General features: G+C 32.5%; 2 protein-coding genes across 8 annotated transcripts in view; one reads left to right on the forward strand and one right to left on the reverse strand.

Moving 5' to 3' along the window:
- The window catches only part of LOC129803543 (solute carrier family 26 member 10-like), a 38,934-nt gene extending 18,729 nt beyond the window's left edge, over positions 1–20,205 (forward strand). For all 6 annotated transcript variants that reach the window (XM_055850177.1, XM_055850176.1, XM_055850179.1 and 3 more), the window contains 3 exons: positions 6,429–7,144; positions 12,767–13,502; positions 19,787–20,205. In XM_055850177.1, coding sequence (XP_055706152.1) covers positions 6,429–7,144; positions 12,767–13,502; positions 19,787–19,938 — 1,604 coding nt within the window. In that variant the 3' untranslated portion in view covers positions 19,939–20,205. The remainder of the gene's footprint in view (positions 1–6,428; positions 7,145–12,766; positions 13,503–19,786) is intronic.
- A 553-nt stretch (positions 20,206–20,758) lies between these two features.
- LOC129803546 (hexokinase type 2) overlaps positions 20,759–22,365 on the reverse strand; it is a 41,815-nt gene continuing 40,208 nt past the window's right edge. For both annotated transcript variants that reach the window (XM_055850185.1, XM_055850186.1), the window contains exon 8: positions 20,759–21,326. In XM_055850185.1, coding sequence (XP_055706160.1) covers positions 21,153–21,326 — 174 coding nt within the window. In that variant the 3' untranslated portion in view covers positions 20,759–21,152. The remainder of the gene's footprint in view (positions 21,327–22,365) is intronic.

The raw sequence follows: 22,365 nt of genomic DNA on the forward strand, positions 1-22,365 counted from the left end.
AAATCTTACATCCTTCTATTATGATGTCGTGCACAAATCGATAGATTTCAATTAATGTAAATAGTCAAAAAAATTGTTTTTTCCCCGGGTCATATATGACCCTAATGACGCGAAAGAGTTAGACTATTTTATCGCTAATTGACTAAAAATGTTCCTGATCCTGATCGTTCTTAAAGTTTTTACTTCTCATATTTTATATTTTAGTATCCCTAATATCGCGTAAACAATGATTAAACTGTATTTTTTCAGTTTATCTCAGCGCAATTTTTTTTCTGCATATAAAATGTCCAGTGGACGAGGAAAGAAAAAAGAGAAACAAACAGTTAATTTGTCTCACGACGACTGCATCATAAATTGATCGGCGGGAAAATGGGGAGAGGGAGAGATCAAAGAAAATCACAGCTAAAAAAGAAATGATCGAGTCACTTTTGTCCGCCAATTTTAACATATACGTGTGTGTCTGTTTTGTGCCATCAGCAAGGTGAGCAACCATGGAGAAATAATGTATATTGACCGAAAGGCAATTAATTATTCAAACGATCAATGAAACCTGCGAAGAGAATCCCATACATAAAAAAGCCAACAAACCAGTCACGTGCTTGACACTAACCTTTGTCAATAGCCACTCTTGAGGCAAGTTCCCCGGCAATTCCGGTGATTTGAGAGATGTTTCGTCTCTCTGGACATTAAGTTTTGCTTTAGCTGGGGAGTTTGAATCCTTCTTTGATGGATTTAGCACCAAAATAAAAATAAAATAAAATTCCCACAGCATGCGAAAAGGGTAAAAACTTGTTGATGATCACGATCATTTGACTCGAAACTTGGATGATCCACGTGATCAACGGGTTTTCAGCGGATTTAGCGTAGCTGATGAAAGTTCAGGAAGGAATTATCTGCGGTCTTAATGTAAATTTATCACAATTTAATCAAAAACAAATGGATTATAGCATTACAGAGGACACTGTAAAAAGATCATTCCTAATCTTACGAAAGATCATTTGAAAAGGTCATAAAAGAGACATTATTTAAAAAAAATACATTATCTCCGGAATTTTTTTTTTGGTATTATATATATTTACCAAAACGACGCTTTAATCGCAATTTATATCGCAAAACGTTTCAGTACATTATTCAAAAGATATTAAAGATGCGAAAAAGCACGTGGGTTTAATGTTTATAAGCTTAGTAAGTCAATAATTAATTTTCTAATGATTTTTTTCCGCTGCGGTTTGCGTTTCGAATTGCTTTATCTTTCAATTAGTCCGTGGTGTATTGAGTAATGGAAAGAGTGTTAAAAAATATGTTATGATCATTCTTTAATACATTCAATAACATGAGATTTTTTAATGATCCCGCAATAATTTTTTTTTTGGGACACTATTGCAATAATTTACTCGTTTTTAGCATTTTTAATTGTATACTGCGTAAAAGGTTTGTAAGAAGAAAATTTTATTTGCTAACAAAAGAGTGACGTGTGAATGAGATATAAAATACTTTATAAACGCATTTAGTGATTTGTTTTCTTCAAGAGGAGACTATATTGCCTGGACTCAAATTTAGCTAAAACTTTAATTATTTACTTATATACTTTTAAAATTTTTAAAACATTCTACTGTTCGAACTCAAAGACAGAGCTAATTATAAACCGTATCATTAATTTAAAGTTTGAGCTCTGATTGACTTCCGCTCTTCAATCACTCCTCATTAAATCAACACTATCTTAAGACATTTCTCTTTCTCCCCTCACCTACTCCTTCAATCCCAAGACCAAGACTACTTTTTTGTAGGATTTCTTTAAACTAGGCCCAAGCTTTTTCAATATTTTTTTTAATATGTTTTAGATAATATTAAGGAATATTTCGTTAATATACCTGTACATACCTTACGATCGGAAAAATATCGTACACAAAAAAAACGGGGGTGCGATTAACTTTTTTTCTTCATAAATTTAACACTTTTTAGGTGTAAAAATATATCAACATTTTTTAATGTTAATTTTACACCTTTTTAAGGGTAAAATTAACATGAAAAAGGGTAACTTTAACCCCCAATACACCTTAAGAGCATAATATTTACACCGATTTCGGATCAATACTGCAGTGTAGATGCCGGTGACTTTGCACCCCTTCTTTTCGTAAGTTTTTCTTTAATTTTAGCACTTAAGGCTGATCTGAAGACGATCTTTAAGTACTAGAATTAAAGAAAAGCTTACGAAAAGCAGGGGTACAAATTGAATTGTGTATCAGAGATTGCCTAGGCGGATATTCGTCCATATACGAAAATACCGTTGATTCATTTCTAATAACGGTTTTTCAAGGTTAAACGTTAAAAAGGATCTTGAGAGCGTACTTCTCAACCGAATGGTATATTTTTTGAGCTCGTTTGAAAGGTCTTGGAATTCCTGATAAGCCTACCGATGCCAATCGGTTCTGATTAGGTAATGAGCCGGTTCATAACCCACAACAAATTTTTAATAAAATAATAAAATACTCCTAATGTATTTTGGGTAAAGTTTTGAGTGATATATGAATCGGTTTAAATCGGTTGTACATTGGTAAGCAGTAAATAATGCGATAGTCCTTTTGAGGTATAGCATCTAAGGCTGCTATTCTGCCATCTTTATAATTTTGTAACTCAGCAAGATACAAGAAATTTGGTATTCTCACAGAAAAAATATAAAGTTCTAAAATATTCGTACTCTCCAAATATTTTAGACCTTGTTATAAAGCCTCCAACACAATTTTCAAATTACCATATTCAACATCCAAGAATTTTTCAATTCATCCAAAAATTATTTGACAATTCCACATATTTTCTTGTACGATCCAAAGAAAGTTTAGAGGTCCTTTTAAGTTTTGTCAAGTGAAAGTTTTGTCAAGGTTGAATTGAATATAATTACCTTTAAAGATATTTTAATGCTTTTTTTTAATGCTTCAAACTTTTTATATTTTGTTTGATTTGTGCTATAAAATTTCTTGGCGGCAGAATTGCTCAACCTTGGATTGACTCTAACAAGAATTCCAAATTCCGCAAAATCTTACAAAATTATAAAGATGGCAGAATAGCAGCCTAAGTCTCAAGTTCGAGCACTTCGCAAATCTTGAAACTTTTTGCCATCCCTTTCTGCCTTCGAACACTTCATATTTTACCCATATTCTTTTAATTAATATGACCTTATGGCAATATAGTCTTAAGTCACATAATTCCCAAAAAAATTAGATCTAATTCATTAACCCTCCAACATGTCGGAGTTACTCCAGAGTAGCAATACAAAAATCGCAGTTTCTGCGACAATAATGGTTTTATTGACTTAAAATTGCCTATTGCCTTAAAAAAGTATCCTCGGTCATGGTTTTACTGAAATCCTCTGAAGGTTTGAACTAATTTTGACTCTTCGTTCAGTTGATATCCTCAGTTTTGTGTGAGAAGACAGAGAAAAAGTGTAAATTTTTTTTCAGAAAAATCTAATTTCCAAATTCAAGAAAAATACCGGTTTAAAGTCATCTGACTAAAATAAATTTATTTTTTACTCAAATATAGTAAAGTGAGGTAACTAGATCGTTTTACAAAAAGTGCTACTTAAACGCTTGCTTTTGGACTGATGAAATTCTTTTTTACTTCTTCTAAATCCATAGAATTATTCACTGTTTCATTCAGAAACATAATATAAAAAAAATTATCAAAAATATTGAAGAAAATTTATAAAAGAGTTTCAATTTTTTTTTTATATTTTCGTATTTTGTGCCTAAAAAGAGATAATGAAGAACGGATGGTATTTTTGAGATCATTGAACCATAATTAGTCTAGAAAAAATTATGACACTACTTTTTTGCATATTAAAGAAACAGACGTTAGAGGGTTAAAGGAATATGTGGAAAATATGAAGTGTTTGAAGTCCAGAGCATGTGTGAAGCCTGAAAGGTTTGCTCTACTAATAGCCAGCCCATACTTATAGCCTTCTCACAGAGATCTTCAATTTTTGTCCTATCATATTTAGTACATCCAATGACCAAATATTCTCAATTTTGTAGTTCATTGGAATCATTTAGTGCAGAGGTGTGCAAGAAACCGTTGAAACCGAATTAACGTCAAAATAAGTTTGTTATAGTAGCGTTTTGACCATTGACGTACATGTTTCATTTGACGTTAATTCGGTTTCAACGGTTTCTTGCACACCTCTGATTTAGTGATAAAAATTGAAGTTTTATGCGAGGATGTATTAATTATCAGGCCATCAGTAATAGTGCAATCCTGTGCTCTCTAAGAGTTATTTTTTAAGGCAAACTCGGAACTGAACTACTAATTACTTACCACTAATTACTAACTAATTACTCTCAAGTGAAACAATTTATTTTCCGTTTAACGGTTCTGTGTTTTTCAAAAATAAATAGGGTAAAGTGATATAATTTGAAATTAGTGTTACAATATTGGACAATTCTCCGGTACAAGTTGGACATGGCTTTTTTCTTGATAAATACAGTACAAAATTTGTTTTTAAGCACAAAGAACCAAATTATAAAACTAAAGCATTAAAAATATACTAAAAATGAAGTAATAAATTTATCAAGACAAAAAGCCCTGTTCAAATTGTACCATTGATTGTCCAACTTGTACCACTTTACCCTATATATTAAACTTGTTAATTCAATTTTTTTCTATATTTTAATAAAAATTAGTACATTGAATTACATCAAATTGAAACTGAGAAAAATATCCAAATAGTCCAAAAACTAATAAGCTTCTAATTGAGCATTAAACTAATAATTTTAATTTAAATGAAATGCAGAAGTTTTATTTTCAGACGAAGTTGTATATTTTAAGCAAATCTGGCTTTTCACTCATTTTATGTAATTTTCCACAATGAAATCGAAGCCAATCTATACATTTTTATTTGATTTTCAGTTTTATTATTCATTAAATATTCCAGTTGAATTACCTTCGTATCGATAGATCTCTAAGGGCTCAACCAAATATGCTTTCAAATTCCAAGGATTGTCTTGAATATTATGGAGACTTTTAACAAGTATCACAAGTATAGTACTTAATTATGTACGTGGATATTGAAAGAAGTTCAATTTGTAACTATCACAAATCAAGAAGAAAACAAATGAATTTATACTGTAACGATATTCTATTAGCTATTTTACGAGCTTTTGCAAATTTTTAATTTAAAAAAACCAAAGCGAAGCACGTGTTTATAATGTCCCATTTTTTTCCAATCGTTCCAGTTGTACAATGATTGAATGGTTTAAATGGCAATTTAATTTTATTATATTATATTTATTTTGATAAAACTGATACTAAATTAGAGATAATTTTTTTAACATAGGTTTCAGTTTGAAAAACTAATGCAGCTTCTGAAGGTATCGAAATTTCAAATAATAAAGAATTTTACTGATTTTTCGAAAACTAGTGGGCTTAGTATCTGAACTATGTTAAGCTACATGGCGAGGCTTTAGTTCCCAAAAAACTCAGACTGATCCTCGAGAATATTTAGCCTTTAAAATTTGGCAGTTATTGTTATTCAAATCGGGATATTTGTTACAATGTTATAATGTTACCCTACTATATTTGACACCCTACTTTTCGTAAGCTTTTCTTAAAGTCTTGCACTTAATGATAGTTTTTAGATCATCTTTATATGTTCTTATGGTCTAAAGATCATGCTTTGGTTCTAGAATTAAAGAAAAGCTTACAAAAGCAAGAGTGGAAAGTTAACCCCGGAGTACAATGTCATATGCACCTAGAATAAAAAATCCTATTAGGACCAGGAGGGGAATTCTGTAACGCTCTGGCAATGCCATATGACAAATTGGGTTCGAACGCGTGACAATGCCACGAAAATTACAGAATTCCCCTACAGGTTCTGATTTAGACTACAGTGTATCATGTGGTTAACTTTACTAACTATAACAATAAATGGAATTTAGAATAATTGGTAAATAAAACGGAAAGTAAACCTACATCTCTACCATTTCGGAACAGTTTATTATCGGTTTATCGCTTCAATCGCTTCCATCGATTCTATAAATCATATTTATAATGATTTTTTAATTGATTTAAGACTTGTGATTAATTACATTATCATATGAAGGTTTTATTATGTTTTTTTTTTCGCGCGTAACTCCATGAAACTTTGCAGAAATTGAGTAAAAAGAAAACTTATGGTGCAAATTCATAATACAGAATAACTATTTGGGGAATTCGGAAGGTTTTCTTCAATTTTAATTCAACAAAAATTGATCAATGAGAAGTTATTTATTTTTTAATTAGCATAAAGAGTTCGCGAATTTCCTTATCTTGCAATTTACATATACAAATGGATTCAATACATAGTTATTTATTTAAGCGTTTCCGATTCAGTGAATATCAAATAGAGAAGGCAAATTTGAGAATCTTGCTAATCTACCTTTTTCCTTATTTTCTAGGGACTTTTGCGGTGGTGTCTATCATGGTGGGAAAGTTGGTGATTAAATATGCAGGAGAAGAAGCTGCTGGTGTAGATAGTGATACTTCAGGAATGCCCACTGCCATTGAAGTGGCCACAATTGTGTCTTTTATGACGGGGATTTATCTTTTGGTGTTTTATGTCTTTCGTCTGGGTGTTGTATCTACATTGCTGTCGGATGTCCTGGTATCTGGCTTCACCACCGGCTGTGCCATCCATGTCTTTACATCACAGCTGAAGGATGTTCTGGGACTGTCCCTTCCACAAATTCCTGGGTACTTCGACGTGGTGCTCACGTTTTACGAACTGATAAATAGAATCTCTCATGTGAACTGGATGGCTTGCAGCATCTCTGCTGTTGCAATCATCGTACTTCTCATCAACAATGAACTGATTAAGCCACGATTGGCCAAAATCACCATCGTACCAATTCCCATTGAACTGATCGCCGTGGTGTCGGGTACACTGGTGTCCACTCACTGGAACCTGGGCAAAGACTGGAATGTAAAGACAATCGGTAACATTCCTCTGGGATTTCCCACGCTAACACCACCCAAGTTTTCCCTGGTAGGGAGCATAGCTACGGATAGTTTCATCATTGCCATTGTCTCATACACGGTCACAGTGTCAATGGCACTGATCTTTGCGCAGAAGTTGCAGTACAAGATCCGCTTCAATCAGGAACTTCTAGCCATGGTAAGTGATCTCCCACGTAGTCTGGGGTAGAGATTTCTTTTTATTTCTAATCGAAACTTAAATATTGAGAACTAAATTGAGAAGGATACGTAATAGAAGAGAGCCTAGTACTTTCAAGTATATAATTCATGATTTAAAAAAGTCTTAAGAGCTGCCAAATTAATTAAAAAATTAAACCAAATTTTAATTATTTATACTAAAAACATATAAATATTTGTAATTAAATTTATAGCAAGAGACTCTTAGAAAAAGTTGTCCTATATCTTTCCTTAAAAACGAAATATAGGTCTGATTGTTTGTCCGTCCATTAGTCCGGCGAGTCCGGCCATCACCAGAACTAGAGCCGAAGATAATTGAAGTTTAATCCACAAAACTATTTAATGATTAACTGAAAAGATTTACAGTTAATGCTTTGAATGTTCGAATGTTCAGAAAATCAAATAACCAGAACCTTTTTTAGGAACAAGAACACAGTAGCAAATCACATACTTTCTAACATTATTAATTATTTTCTATGAAAACAATAAAATAAGTAGGATACAGTAAACACTTTTGGCTACTTGAAGCTTTTAAAAACTTATTATTATTATTAATATTCTCATCGCATTAACATAAAATTTTGTATCTTGATACTTTCAAGCAGAATCTTATCGTTTTAACTAAAAGACTTCCTACAAACTTTTGGATATTTTATTAGACAAGAGATGACAAAGCGTCTTAGCTTTAGGAAATATTTTTCGCACGATCTTTTGATACATACCCGTTTATTACCGATTAAATTGTTTCGTAAATTATAAAAAGAATTCTGAAAACGATAATTGATTACTGAGTGTGCGTTTTGGAATATTTTGGAATATATTATATAACAAATATACGGGGTAATAAAAAAGTGAATTCGGGACAGTGAATTGGAAACACCTAAACAGTGAATTCGGGACAGGTAAATCTTTTACGGGTACTTTACCCAGTGAAACCATAATGCTGCCGTGTTGAAAATTTCAAGACTTTACCAAAAAATGGGTGGCAAACGTTCCAGGCTTTGCGAAGAGCTAGAACTCGTGACTTAGAAGCTATATCTCAAAACCACTTTCGTATCATTCGTCGCTTATCGGTTCACAACTAATTTAGACCGATTCATAAAACACATAAAAGATCGCCAAAATAATTTGTGAGTAAAAGAATTGATTTTCAGACAAAAAATGTTTATCGGTTTGTAACTGGTTCATTGTCGGTTCATAACCGATTTCAACACATTTATAAATCACTCAGAAAACTTCCCAAAATACCTTTACTATCGGATAAAAATTAGATATCGGTTATGAACCGGTTCCAAACCGATTGGAACAAGTTCAGTTTTATCGGAAATTCTGAGACCTTACCAACAAACCCAAACATGACTTTATTCGCCTGATAAATCTAGAGCCTTTTTGACCTTTAACTTTTTCCGGATCGCAGCATATGCTGCATGCGAATTTCCAAAAATATCTGCACTCAGGAATTAATTGTGGTCCTACAAAAAATATCTTACATTTGGACATCCTTATAGTTTTTAATCATCGACAAGAATACGATTTTTTAACAGTTCTGAATAATCAAAAAACATTATTTTTCACAGAATATTCATATGCTGCTTTGGGTACTTAGAGTCCCAAAAGAGACGAAAGAGTTAATCTTGAAAGATGCTATACCGCAAAAGTACTTTCGCATCATTTACCGTTTACCGGTTCTCAACCGATTTGAACCGATTCATAAATCTCTCAAAAAATCCCCCAAAATAGTTTTAAAAGTAATAGGATTGATTTTCAGATAAAATTTTTTTATCGCTTATGAACCGGGTCATTACCAATTCAAAACCGATTGGAACCGGTTTAGTTTTGTCGGAAATTCCAAGACCTTTCCAACGACCCCAAACATGACCCCATTTGCTTGATAACTAGCACTCTAGTGTCTTTTTAACCTTTGACCTTGAAAAACCGTTATTACGAATGATTCAACGGTATTTTCGTACATGATCGATTGTCCGCTTTTGCAATCTTTAAAACACATTCAAGAATGAAAAAATACACGATACGTTTTCTAACAATCTCAAAAAACATGGTTTTGGAGGGAAATGGGAGGGGTAGGAGGGAATGAGGAGCATGTTAACGATCCTTGAGACACCTTATGACGGAGTATCCCGAACATCTCAAGGTTCTATCTCTTACCGTTTGGCCACTAGAGCTGACGACAGCCGGACGGACAGACGAACAAAAAGCGTGACGACATATCTCTCAGTCAGAAATCGTCTTAAACGTGAAGATTTGTTCAGAAAAAGTGTTCTTCCGGGGCTGGAAGGTGGAAATATTGGGAGGTGAGAAAATCGAGGGATTATACTGCTCTCTTCATGAAATTCGAGCAGTAAATTCAAGATAATAACCGAATAGAGCCTCTATGGTGGTTAAATTTTAACTTTCAGGAATTCAAAATATCGAATTTTCTGATTATCAGTTTTTATGGATGAAATGTTCATCTGGGACAAGCTACACAACATATCCGAGAATTGATTAGAGTATTTTGAAATAAACTATGAAAGTGTGATTTTGGAAGGGTTTGAGGGCGAGAGGGGAATATTAAAAAGCCAGTACAAGCTAGTCGATATTCCGAAAAAACTAGAATTGAAGAAAAAATAATATTAGATGAGATCATATATTCTGTCAGTAGAAGAGGTAAAAAGTTTGGAGTGGTATATCTCAGCTCCTGATGAACATAATTGGATGAGTGAACTATTGTTGGAAAGCTTGATTCATTAGCTTTCAGAATCTGGTATATGTAATTGGCTATGGGTAAATCATGGTCATCCAGAACCATTTATGTCGAAGAAGACACTTTTTGCAGCGTCATTTTTGACCATCTACTGCTGGGACCAGGAGTGACCCACAATTCTCGCACTTGGACTGTTCGTTAGAGGAACTCAAAGGGTATAATTTGTAGAAGAAACTTTTTTTTGGACATCTCACTTTTTTTTATTCATCGACTTTTGCAAGAATTTTAACATTTTACACGCATAGAAAAAAATGACAGAAATCCTTCTATCTCATTTTCTGGACAAACTAATGAAGATACCGACTTGGAATGTTCTAAGTACTCCCCCATAAGTTGATCCAAGGAATCCAAATATCATATCAATTTCATCCCCACGTCTATCCTTCCCCTCCAGAAACCACTCTTTTAGGATTTTTGTAATTTTTTCCTTGCGTGTTAAATGTTAAAATTCTTGCAAAAGTCGATGAATAAAAAAAAGTAAGATGTCCAAAAAAAAAGGTTCTTCTACAAATTATACCCTTTGAGTTCCTCTAACGAACAGTCCAAGTGCGAGAATTGTGGGTCACTCCTGGTCCCAGCAGTAGATGGTCAAAAATGACGCTACAAAAAGTGTCTTCTTCGACATAAATGGTTCTGGATGACCATGATTTACCCATAGCCAATTACATATACCAGATTCTGAAAGCTAATGAATCAAGCTTTCCAACAATAGTTCACTCATCCAATTATGTTCATCAGGAGCTGAGATATACCACTCCAAACTTTTTACCTCTTCTACTGACAGAATATATGATCTCATCTAATATTTAAACAAAATAAATAAAATAAATCAATTTTCGATTCATTACCAATTGCGCCCATTGTAACCGAGATGGCAATTTCAATATCCTTCAAAAAGAATACTTTTAAACAATTCCGTTGAAAATTGAGCTTTGGTGACTGGTTTTGAGTGGCTAAGTTAGGACTAATAGACTGTTTTTCAAATAGACAAAATAGACAAATAGACTTATGCCCAATGCACAGTAACTTTTGTTTGTAAACATGTTTTCAAAATTTCCCATGAGAATGAGCGAGATGACTAGATCTAGATCTCACTCACTCTCATTGAAATGTCAAAAACGTGTTTACCAAACAAAAGTTATTGTGCGTTGGGCATTAAGATTTCGACAAACTTTCTGTTTGTCAAATTTCAAGTCATTTTATGATGATATCAACTTATTATCAAAGACGAAAACACTCCACAAAAATTTCGAATGGAAATTCTGACAAAAGAAATATTTTTCGCATGTTTAAAATCTAGAATTTAATTAAGGCTTTTAATCGAAGAAAATGGCGGGAATTTTGTTCAAAAATGGACTGATAATGCTGTTTTTGGAGATTCAAAAACTTTCTTTTAAAATTGAATTCTAACGCTATTTTGATTATTTTGAGGCCTGATATGGAAAACTTTCTAGCTAGATATTTCCTAAAACCTGTTCCATAGCGACATTGTATAAGGGGTCCTGGAATTATGCATATCAGGATTCGGGATTATGCAAACACATCTATGTATCTTTTCTTATCACTAGGAGATCATTTCGACGACTCAGAATATAAGTCGAACAACTCTATTTTTTACAAAAATCGTTTTATTCGTTTCTGGGATACTTCGTTATACCCTCTACCGTCCCTAAAAAAAATTCCGTAAAAAATCGAGTTGTTCGACTTATATTCTGAGTCGTCGATATCATACTACGAAAAGTTTACTTAGAATATTATCTTAATTTCCGGTTTTTTAAGGTATAGGGCATTGGAAGTTTTAAGGTAGGGCATTGCCCCTCAATGTCCCCCCAGCGCTACGGCCCTGTATGATCTTCCGGTCTTCGGTGGCCCCCAATAAAAAAAACCATTCTCTCTATACGTTTTTTTTTCTTTTTTCCCTAATCCCTTTTCATCCCCTCCAAAACCATGTTTTTTTTTGGTTTTTTCGAAAACAATTCTTATGATATATTTTATTTTTGGATATTTTTTGTAAGTAGTTCAAGTTTCGTCCAAACCTGCCTATGACCTAAAACAATCGCCATCTTGAATTTTTATAGATAAAAGTTTAACCATTCTTGAGGATCTATTTTTAAACTGATTTGATTAAATTTGGATATTTTGAAAATGGCTTGAAATGAGTAATGAATCGGGAAAATATCCGTCGATCATGCCGTATACATACATTTTTTTATTTGTCCCTATGCTAGTAACTCATTTCAAAACATTTTAAAATGAGCATTTCTTTATTAGTTTTCGATTTTAAAATGCTTAATGACTTATGAATCAATTTAATCGATAGTAAAACAGTTATCACCAGAAGATCACGTGAAAAAATAATCCACGGAGAGTTCTCTCTCGTGAATTGGAGCATTCCGCAAAGTTTGGACACTTTGCTATCTTTTTTCAGTATATGTCTAGCCTGATCCTTTAACGCTTTTAAAAAAGTTAACAAATTAATATGAAGTAAGATGTTGTATTAGCACCCCTTGTACATGCAACATAAATTAGTCAAGTGAAGTCCTTGTTCAAAAATACTTGCATATCATTAATATTAACAGTACCGCCTGGGATAAATATGGAATAGAATTATCTCCAATGAATACCACTTTTAGAAGAAAATCAATCTAATTTTAAATCTTAAGAGTGATCTTCACAGTGATTTCTAACTCGATCAATATATTAATCTTCACCTTGAGTTTTTTAAACTTAAATCACATCCGAGAATATTATATCTATTTTTGTTATGGAGGCTTCTTAGTCAATGTCATGAGACCAGTGTCTGTTTTGTTCTATTTTCAGGGAGTTGGCAACGTATTTGGTTCCTTCTTTCAGTGTATTCCCTTCTGTGCTTCCCTCTCGCGCTCTGCCATCCAACAAACAGTCGGGGGACGAACTCAGGTAGCCTCTGTGGTGTCCTGTAGTATTCTCGTGATCATCCTGCTGTGGGTGGGAAAATTCTTTGAACCATTGCCCAAGTGTGTCCTGGCCAGTATCATTCTGGTATCGCTAAAATCGCTACTTAAGCAGTATAAGGATTTCTTCAAGTTCTGGAAGTGCAGTCACTTGGACGGATGCATCTGGATGGCCACATTTCTCACTGTTGTCATCGTAGCCATAGATGTGGGCCTGATCGTGGGCATTGCCTTGAGCATCCTTACACTTCTCTTGAAGAGCCTTAAACCATATGTCTGTCTCCTTGGCAGTGTTCCCGGGACAGAGATTTACCTCGATGTGACCAAGTACAAGGGTACAGTGGAAGTGCCCAATGTCAAGATCTTCCACTACTGCGGCTCACTAAACTTTGCGTCTCGCGATCAGTTCAGGAAGCATCTGTACAAACTCACAGGAATCAATGAGAGAAAAGTGAAATTGAGCGAGGATGGACTCAAAGATGAATCTCCACACGATATCAAGTGCATCGTGATGGACTTTTCAGCACTGACTTATGTGGACTCAGGAGGATTCGCTACACTTAAGTCGATCATTGAGGAACTCAGTGGACGATCAATTTTAGTATTAATAGCAGCTATTTCATGTGAGTATTCTAACTTTTATTTATTTATTTTAAATACCCTTTAGGTAGGATTCTATTTCCACTAAAGCTAAAACTTTAATATTTGAGGTATCCCTCACAAAAAAATAAATATTTTTAAAAAATATGGTTCCTGAAATTACAAATATTAAAAAAAAACAGCAAAACAAACAAGTAAATATTCCTTTATCGCCTTGATCAGTAAAAAATAAATTTATTCTGAACTTATTTAAAACTTTAGAGAACTCTAAAATTCAGCTCAAAATCGAATTTGTACGCAATTCAAATTGCAAGGCTTCGAGATTTCCTGTAAATAAATCTCGCCTTTCATACAAGTTTATCTGGGATTATAATGTTTCTATATAAACTGAATTTGCCTTATTAATTGCTTTCCGAGTTTGCCCACTCAATTTGAATTCTTAATTTGTAATGAGAGGATCCCATTAATACTAAGTAAGGGCCTTGACAAACCTGAGGAATAGCCGAGAGACGGCTTGGCGTAATTATATTCGAAATAATTGTTAGACTTTATTTCCATCATTTCCCACTAAGTCGTCTCTCGGCTTAAGTCCTAAGTGTGTCTAGGGCATAAATTTCAAAAATTTTCTCTTAAGAAATTAAACCTTATCGCTCCGGCACACCTTTTAGATCAGAAAAATTTCATGAAGTCGAAATTCGAATACCTTTCTTTCTCACACGCTTTTGATATGTCTATCTCGTTCTTTCGTACTTTTCTTTTCCTTTTAAACGTCACAACAAATTCAATTCAACTCAATCGAATTTGGAATGTGAAAGAATGAGATGGGCATATGCAAAGCATGTGAGCAAGAAAGGGATTCGAATTTCTACTTCATGAAATTTTCCTGAACTAAATGGTGTACCGGAGCCATTAAATACTTTTTTCTTGGGATCTCTTATTCAGTTCTAATGTATATTCAGTTATAATAATAATAGGGTGATAAAAACTAATTACCGTATCGAGTAAAAAAAATGAGCAGTAAAAAATTTAAATATTGTTAATTACCATTTAATTGAACCAAACAATTTCAAGAAAACTTATTTAAATATTTTCTTTTCCTAGACATAGTTCGTCAGTTAAATCAGCATTTGTCGTAACTTCATTTTTGCGATTTTGGGATATACACATATTTAGAATCGGCGTAATTTTGTTTATTAAACTCACTTGAGAAAAAGAAACATTTATAGGCTCATTAAAAATTATTTTAAACAAAAATTATCGTAAGTGCCCTTAATTAATAAAAATTTATCAGAATTGGTCGTAACTTCCATTTTTGGGGAAGTTACGACAAATTTTCATACAAAATTTGCTCTAATCAGCATTTGCCGTAACTTTTTTAGCTCACTTGCGTGTCTCGTAATTTGCAGCAAAATTTAATATTTCTCATTAAAACGTTCACAAACTCTTTCATATATCCAAAGACAGTGCGAATAATGCAACATTAAATCATTTTAATTCGATATTTGTGAGAAAAAAGTGAGGAAAAATCCTTGTCCATCTGTCATTATTTCAAAACAAAACAAGCGATGCGGCGCACAAAATTTATTAAATAAAATTTATAAAATAAAAGCTTTTAGAGACAGGGACTACAGTTTAATTGACTAATTTAGTGAAATAAAGGCACTCATTATCACTAGAGTCATTAAAATTGATTAATGTGTTTTTGAAAATTGTCGTAACTTCCAAGATCTCCATACATTAGAAGTTACGGCTTTATAAACGATGGAAGTTACGATAAAATATTATTGTGTTTCTTCTAACATATATCTCAATATCTCAGCTTTTAAATCATTTTATAAAGATTTTCTAAAGTTAACTTACAGTTTATTAGCGCCACTTTTATTATTTTGACTCAAAAGTATCGCATGCTGAACTGAAAATTTCGTCTCCTGAAAAGTTGTCAAAAGGAAGTTACGACAAATGCTGATTTAACTGACGAGTTAGAAACAGAATTTTAAGGCAAAAATAGATTTCTTACAATAATTATTGAAAAATTATATTTAGTAATCTTTTAATAAAAAAAATACTTTTGGTATTTTTTGAAGATCATCTATAAAATGCATAACAACTAAGAATCTTCAAATTATGTCCGCTATCGAAAGGCGGATCAAGAAAATAGGCGAGACCGGGCAAAATTAGACAGTGGCGTGTTATAGTTTGCCTTAAAAAGGATCATATAGAGATAAAGGCTTGAGATTTTCAAGGGTCTGCCCATAAATCGCAACAAAGTCCAATAACATGTCCTTCATTATCCCAACGCTCCCGTACCCCTCCAAAACCATGTTTTTTGGGGTATCTTGAAAACGCACCGTGCGATTTTCTTTTTCATTTTTAAATATGTTTTAAAGATTGCCCAGGCAGATAATTCGTCCTTAAACGAAAATACCATTGAATCATTCCTAGTGGTTTTTTTAAAGTCAAAGGTTAAAAAGGCTCTAGAGAGTGTACTTATCAACCAAATTGAATCATATTTGGACTTATTAGAAAGGTCTCAGAATTTATGACAAGCCTGAAACAATTCTCATTAGTTATGAAGCGATAATGACCGGTTCATATCCGAGAACTAATTTTTACCCGAAATTCAATTATTTTACTTCTAATAAATTTTGGGAAATAATTTGAGTGATTTGTAAATCGGTTCAAATTGGTTAAGAACTGGTAAACGGTAAATGATGTAAATGATGCGAAGGGACTTTTGTGGTATAGCATTTAAATCACGAATTCGAGCACTTCACAAAGGTCCTACGCTTTGCCACTCCTTTCTTTAAGTTTGGAGTTTAGTTCGGATGGAATAAAAAAATAACCAGTGCAATATGCAAGAGCACAAAGAGTGTGGCTCGAAAAAAAATGACAAAAAAATTACCAAATCAGACGTAAGGGAAGATCACCAGCGATCGGCAGCGTTCCTCGGATAGTCAGGTTATTACCATATTGTTGCTCCAATTCAAATGAATTTTTAAAATTTTTTAGCTATTTTTTACCATTTAACTCTTACAAGAATGCAGCTCACTAGTTCAGATTTGATTTATAAAACCAATTTTTCGTAACACACCTGATTAAATTCGTGACGATCTGAGGTACAGGGAACATAGTTGCAATTACTCCAATTTTTTATTAATTTATTGTAAAAAATAAATAAAATTCAAATGCACAAACATAGTTAAATGGATCACTAATATACCGATTAGCATTCAGAAAAATACCAAATTGTATTTTGAGGCTTATATTTTCAACTAAATATCGAAAATGTCTCTTAACATTCTGATCCAGGGTTCTCTACCCTTACAATTTTCTAGAAATATGTATTAAGATTTTTTGAAGTCTTCTTTTTATTCCAAAAATATTTCATATTCCTATCTTAGAAGAAATTGGGATAGAATTAGCCAAAGGTAGAATTAGTCAGTAAGATATTTGCCTAGAAAAATGGAAATTACCTAAAAACGAACAAATGAAAGAAAATAAAGCAGTTTAAAGCTTGGCAGAGTTCAAAATCGGATTCTGACCTAGGAGATTACAAGCTTGCAAAATTCAATATAAAAGCTGCAGCCAAATTCGAAACTTTTGGTAAAAACTTTTGGACACTGAGCAAAATATTGGAACAAGTTTTCTTTGGAACAAATTTTTTTTGGAATCGATTTGTACCTAGAGAAGATATTTTTTGTGTAAGCTGTTATGAGTGACAAAAAACTATTCTTCTCTCTTTATTTCTATATACGTCTCTTTTTTTCATTTCGCCTCTTTTTATATGAAATGTGTAAGTGAGAGTGCAAAAGAGAATGCTCTTCAGTAGGTTAGACAAAGATACCAAATAATTATATATAATAAGAGATTTTATTTTTATAATAATGCATTTTATTTTCAATAAATTATTGTGAATAAACGAATTAGGATAGAAAATTTAAACCAAAAAGATATGAAAGAATATTAAATTCTCTAACTTTTAGGCATAGTTATTTGACATATAAAATGCTCTATTAAAGTGGGAAAATTACTAGAAGATGGAAAAAACACAGAAAAATGCAACATTTTGGGTGCCCTTTTTCAAAAAATCTTTAAAAAATATACTTCATTTTCATCGTAGATGCTTGATATGTTCACAAGAGTTATAGAGGATGAAATTACGCGTCAGTTTAGCTTTATGTGACTACCACAGGATAATTAGAACCGGAGATATGAATTTTTGAATTTTATAAAACATCAAAAAACTAAATATGCTTTTTCAAAAAAATCTGGAGGTGACCCGGACAAACGGATTGCAGATTTGAGGTCCTTAAATGACCCTCTAACAAGTTTTGGCACTCTCGTCAAAGACACCCACAACGTGTCGCACAGTGTATATTAAGGATAGTAGTAATGGGTTACCTGTACGATTCTTCCAATCTTGAAAAGAATTATTTGGAAATTATTTCAGGACTTATTCACTTCAAAATATTTTATCTTTTAAACCTTAGTTAAATATTCTCACAAGACTGAAAAAAAATCTATTATATACTGAAAAAAAGTTGTAAACGAATTAGTACAATCTTGTGAAATATTGTTTTATGTAGAAAAGTAACAGGATGTTTACCTCTCCCTGTCTTCATAGACATTTTTATTAAATCTTGCCATGATTTAACTACATTATCTTATTAGACACAAATTCAGCAAGATTATTACACAAGATTCTTGTAAAATTTTTGTCGAAATCTGGTATTTATTAGTTTCTCAACGGATGGAACAGAAAACCCCAGAGGTTTACTTTTATTTTATTTTATTTTTTTTTTCAAAATGCCTATGGATTTTTTTCAATGAAATTATTTGTGAATTTTGTGTAAATTATAATTATGATTTTCATGATATATAATACCAAAAATTATACATCAGTATGTTTTTTGTAGAGAATGACCTAAATATTCACGTTAGCAACCTTTCCCGATCGAAAAATCTGGATTTTTTTGTTGAAAAAAGAATAATTTTGAAAATATTTTTACAAGATTTTATAAAAAAAACTATAGCGAATATAGGTAGTAAAAATCTTGGTACTATCTCTCCAATATTCTATTTTTATATTTTTGCAAATATTTACTTTTCTTCCACGATTCAAATTTTCTAAAATTAAGTTTAACAAGATTTAACTAGTCATAGAATTTTAAAAATAGATAAGAAAACTCTTTCGGTTTGTTCGTTAAAATATTCTCTATAAAATACTTTTTTTTCATTATCCAAGATCTAGAATTTTTTTTAAGTATTTTCCCATTACATATTGTCAAAAATGACAACGCTTATAACCAATTTATTCAAAAAAAAAAAAAAAATAAATTATATAAAAAATAGTTGTTTTCACGGAATTCTACATTGCATTAGCTTTTCCACGGTACAATATTATTGGAAAAACTCCCAGTAATTTTCCTTCACTCTGAAATTTCCTGAACTATTTTAAATACAAAATAAAGCAATAGGGGGAAGTGGGGCACCTTTGAAAGTGGGGTACTTTTGAAATTGGAATTTTTCTTCTATGTTTAAGTGAAACTGAGCCATATCAAAATGTAATTTAGCTTCTCAATATGTTTCTTCAGCTAATTTATATCACGATAAGGCTCAATTTTAATTAAAAATAAGTTATAAATGCCAATTTCAAATGTGCCCCACTTCCCCTTAAAATAAATAAGTTCTAAATAAACTGAGAAAAAGAATATATTTATGTGTTAAATATTACATCAAAGTTTAAGTTCTGAAAAAAATGCTCAAAATTTCATAATCCAATTCTAAATTTGAAACCGGTTTTAAACCGGTTAACTGGTTTCAGACCCTTCCAAAACCGGTTAGCCGTCAATCCTAAAAACCCGGTTACTTGGAATCACTAATGGCTATGTGATGTGTCGCCCAGAGGACCACCTAATAAAGAGGGCTTAGCCAAACCCAGCAAAAAAGAGGTCCTGGGCGCTCCCCTATCGCAAGACGAAACGACCCAGGATCACACTGCGTGGCAACAACCCCATCTACTGAGAAAATGTCAAAATGTGTGTGTAGTGAGATATTTCCCTAAGAAGAAATATTAAATATACTTTTGATGATTCTTAGTTAACACGTCTCTTCTTATTCATTGAGATATTAATAATTTGCAAAAGAAAATATGATTTCCTGGCTCATTTTGCCCCAGTCTCCCGTATGCACGGGATTAGGGAATGAAATTCACGATATGCTTACCTTACTTATGCTGTTTCTAAATCAACTGACTCTCTGTAATTTTCCTTTTTATTAAGTAAATATATTTGAATGTGTCTTGCAGGTCCTGTCTATGAGGGCTACAAGAAGTCCAACTTATTCGATTTGGAGAAGGAAGGCATGAGCAAAACCTTCCCCACAATTCACGATGCCGTGCAATATGCTGTTGAGAAGAACATTCCGATTAGTATTACGTATGAATCTATAAGACTTTAGGAAGGAAATTTTACACATTGTCTACGTAAGGTCCTTTCTACGCTTCAAAAACCTGCTGAACTCATCAAATTTCTACGTAAATTTGACACTTTGCTGGAATTTTTTGAAGATCTTTCTGCGGCTGGACATTGAAGGCTTCAGAGAAATTTTCCCGTGCGATTTTTTTCCTTCTGTAGGCGATAGAATAGTGAAAAAGGAATTTCTAAAAGTTCTTGGAAAAATTCTCAAGGATCAATAAATTATTGAAACTGTTGTTTTTTATATAAACATAGTAGTTATTATTCAATTTTTAAAATAATTTTTTAAGTCAATAAATTATCTCAAAAAATGATACAGCGACCTTTTTTCTTACATTTTCTACTCTGATAAAATTCATCAATAATTGTTTTCTTCGCATTGTCTTACAAAAAAATTGCCTAATTTGAAAAACTATAAAAAAGAATTTTGTCATTAACAAAACCAAAGATAATCCCTCCTTTTCTAAACTTAAAGATTTTTTTTATGAATTTAACTTAACAATAAACTAACATTTAAATTTGCTTTTATATTTGTTATTTTTTTTCGGCAAAAATATCTAAAAACTACTTAAAATATTATACAATTAAATTTTAAACTTAAATATTAGAGAATAATTTGATTACAATTTCTTCTTTCTTTTAAGTATTTCCCCCACAAAAAAAGATTCAACTAAAATTAATCTCTTTTTTTATCGTAAATTTTATAGGAGAGTTTCTTATCTCACAGGAAATATTTCATTTTGTCTTTAAGTCAAATGATTTATTTCCATTTTCTATTTTCATTTAAAAGTATTGTCTTTCAGTTTTATTTTTTTTCTTTCTTTTTACATGAGAATTTTGGTTTTTTTTTAATTCTTTTTCTTAAGACATGCTCTGAAGGCGGGTGAATAATTAAAAAGAAATCAAATGGCACAATCTAAATGATTGATAAAATTTGTGTGATAACAAATCTACAACATAATAAAGCGTTTGTCTTTTATTCTTCGACTCTCAAAATCTGGCGGTCACTTTTTCTCCCCCTTAAAGCAAATTATTTAGCTACTTGTACAAAAGGAATTAGATTTCTTTCCCAAGTTGTAATTGTGTTGCAATTAAATTTAAATCCTCTACATTTCAATCACTTTTTCTTGCCATAGATCTGCGGGTAGTCACTTTTTTTTTCTTGGTGAATTGTATTTACACGATGGGGAAGACGTCTTAATGGTTTTCACGCGAAGCAACAGCCGCCACAAGAGCAGCTCCTCGTCCTGAACCATCCTCCGAAAGCATGAGGTCGAAACTAATACCCGGAGTCACATATTGTTTCATCTTTTCCATCATCAAATTGTGGAATTTGGGATGATAACGATAGACAGAACCATCAACACCAACCTGCAGGAAAAATGGAAAATTATCATTGAATGTTTCCGGAGGCACAATGTGACAGATTTATTCTCGAAATCTGTGAAAATTGGTTAATATATTCTCAACATTTTTTTTTAAACATTTTCTTTGTAAAACGTCCAAAACCACCGCTAGGGGCGCTAAATAACTTAAAAGCGTTAAATAACTCAAAAATTTCTTTGTGCATCGGGCTGAAATTTTAGTATGTTGTAGCCGCAGATTATACCTATCAAACAAAATAAGCCAGTGATAAGCCTAGATCAGCTTATATAGAGGTGCGATTCCTTCATTGCAAATTTGGATTGTGGCAAACCCGAACAATGATATTTGTACATAAATAATGCAAATTTCGTTTAATAATTCTTAAAAGGGGAATCGCCAACAATGACGAAAACCCCTTAATAAAATTAAATGAAATGAAATAATTCTTAAAGTGTATGAAGTATATTATCGTTATCAATGAGGAAAATTGGATGAGAAATGCATAAAAGTGTCTGAAAATCTTTAAAGTCGATTATCTCGAAAACTATGAGAGATAGGGGCCTTAAACTTTACATTCATTGAGAACCTCTGTCAGCGACCCGAGAAAATCGCGCCCCGTGAAAATCCGCCAAAAAATTCGCGCCCGTGAAAATCCGCGAAAAAATTCGCGCCCCGCGAAAATTCGTTAAAAAATACGCGACCCGCGAAACTCCGCGAAAAATTACGCGCCCCGCGAAAATCAGCGAAAAAATCGCGAAAGACATCGCGGATCGTGAATTGTATATGCCACCTTACAAATCTTCGAATATAGACTCACTATGTTGAGAGAGAGAAAGAGAGAGAGTGCTATATATATGGAATAGCTTGTCCAACGCCGCTTCTCCCGCTTTTTTTCCCGCCTGACGTTATTAGCAAATTTTCTTAAAATTGAAAACTTTAAAGTGAAATATCTCGAGAACTGTTCGACGAATGTCTTATTTTTTTTTAAAATTGGTCTAAATTTTCTGGGCTACAACCTAAACATAAAATTTTCAAAATCGTATGC

Source organism: Phlebotomus papatasi, chromosome 2 (assembly GCF_024763615.1).
Source record: "Phlebotomus papatasi isolate M1 chromosome 2, Ppap_2.1, whole genome shotgun sequence".
In the NCBI taxonomy this organism is placed as follows: Eukaryota; Metazoa; Arthropoda; class Insecta; order Diptera; family Psychodidae; genus Phlebotomus; species Phlebotomus papatasi.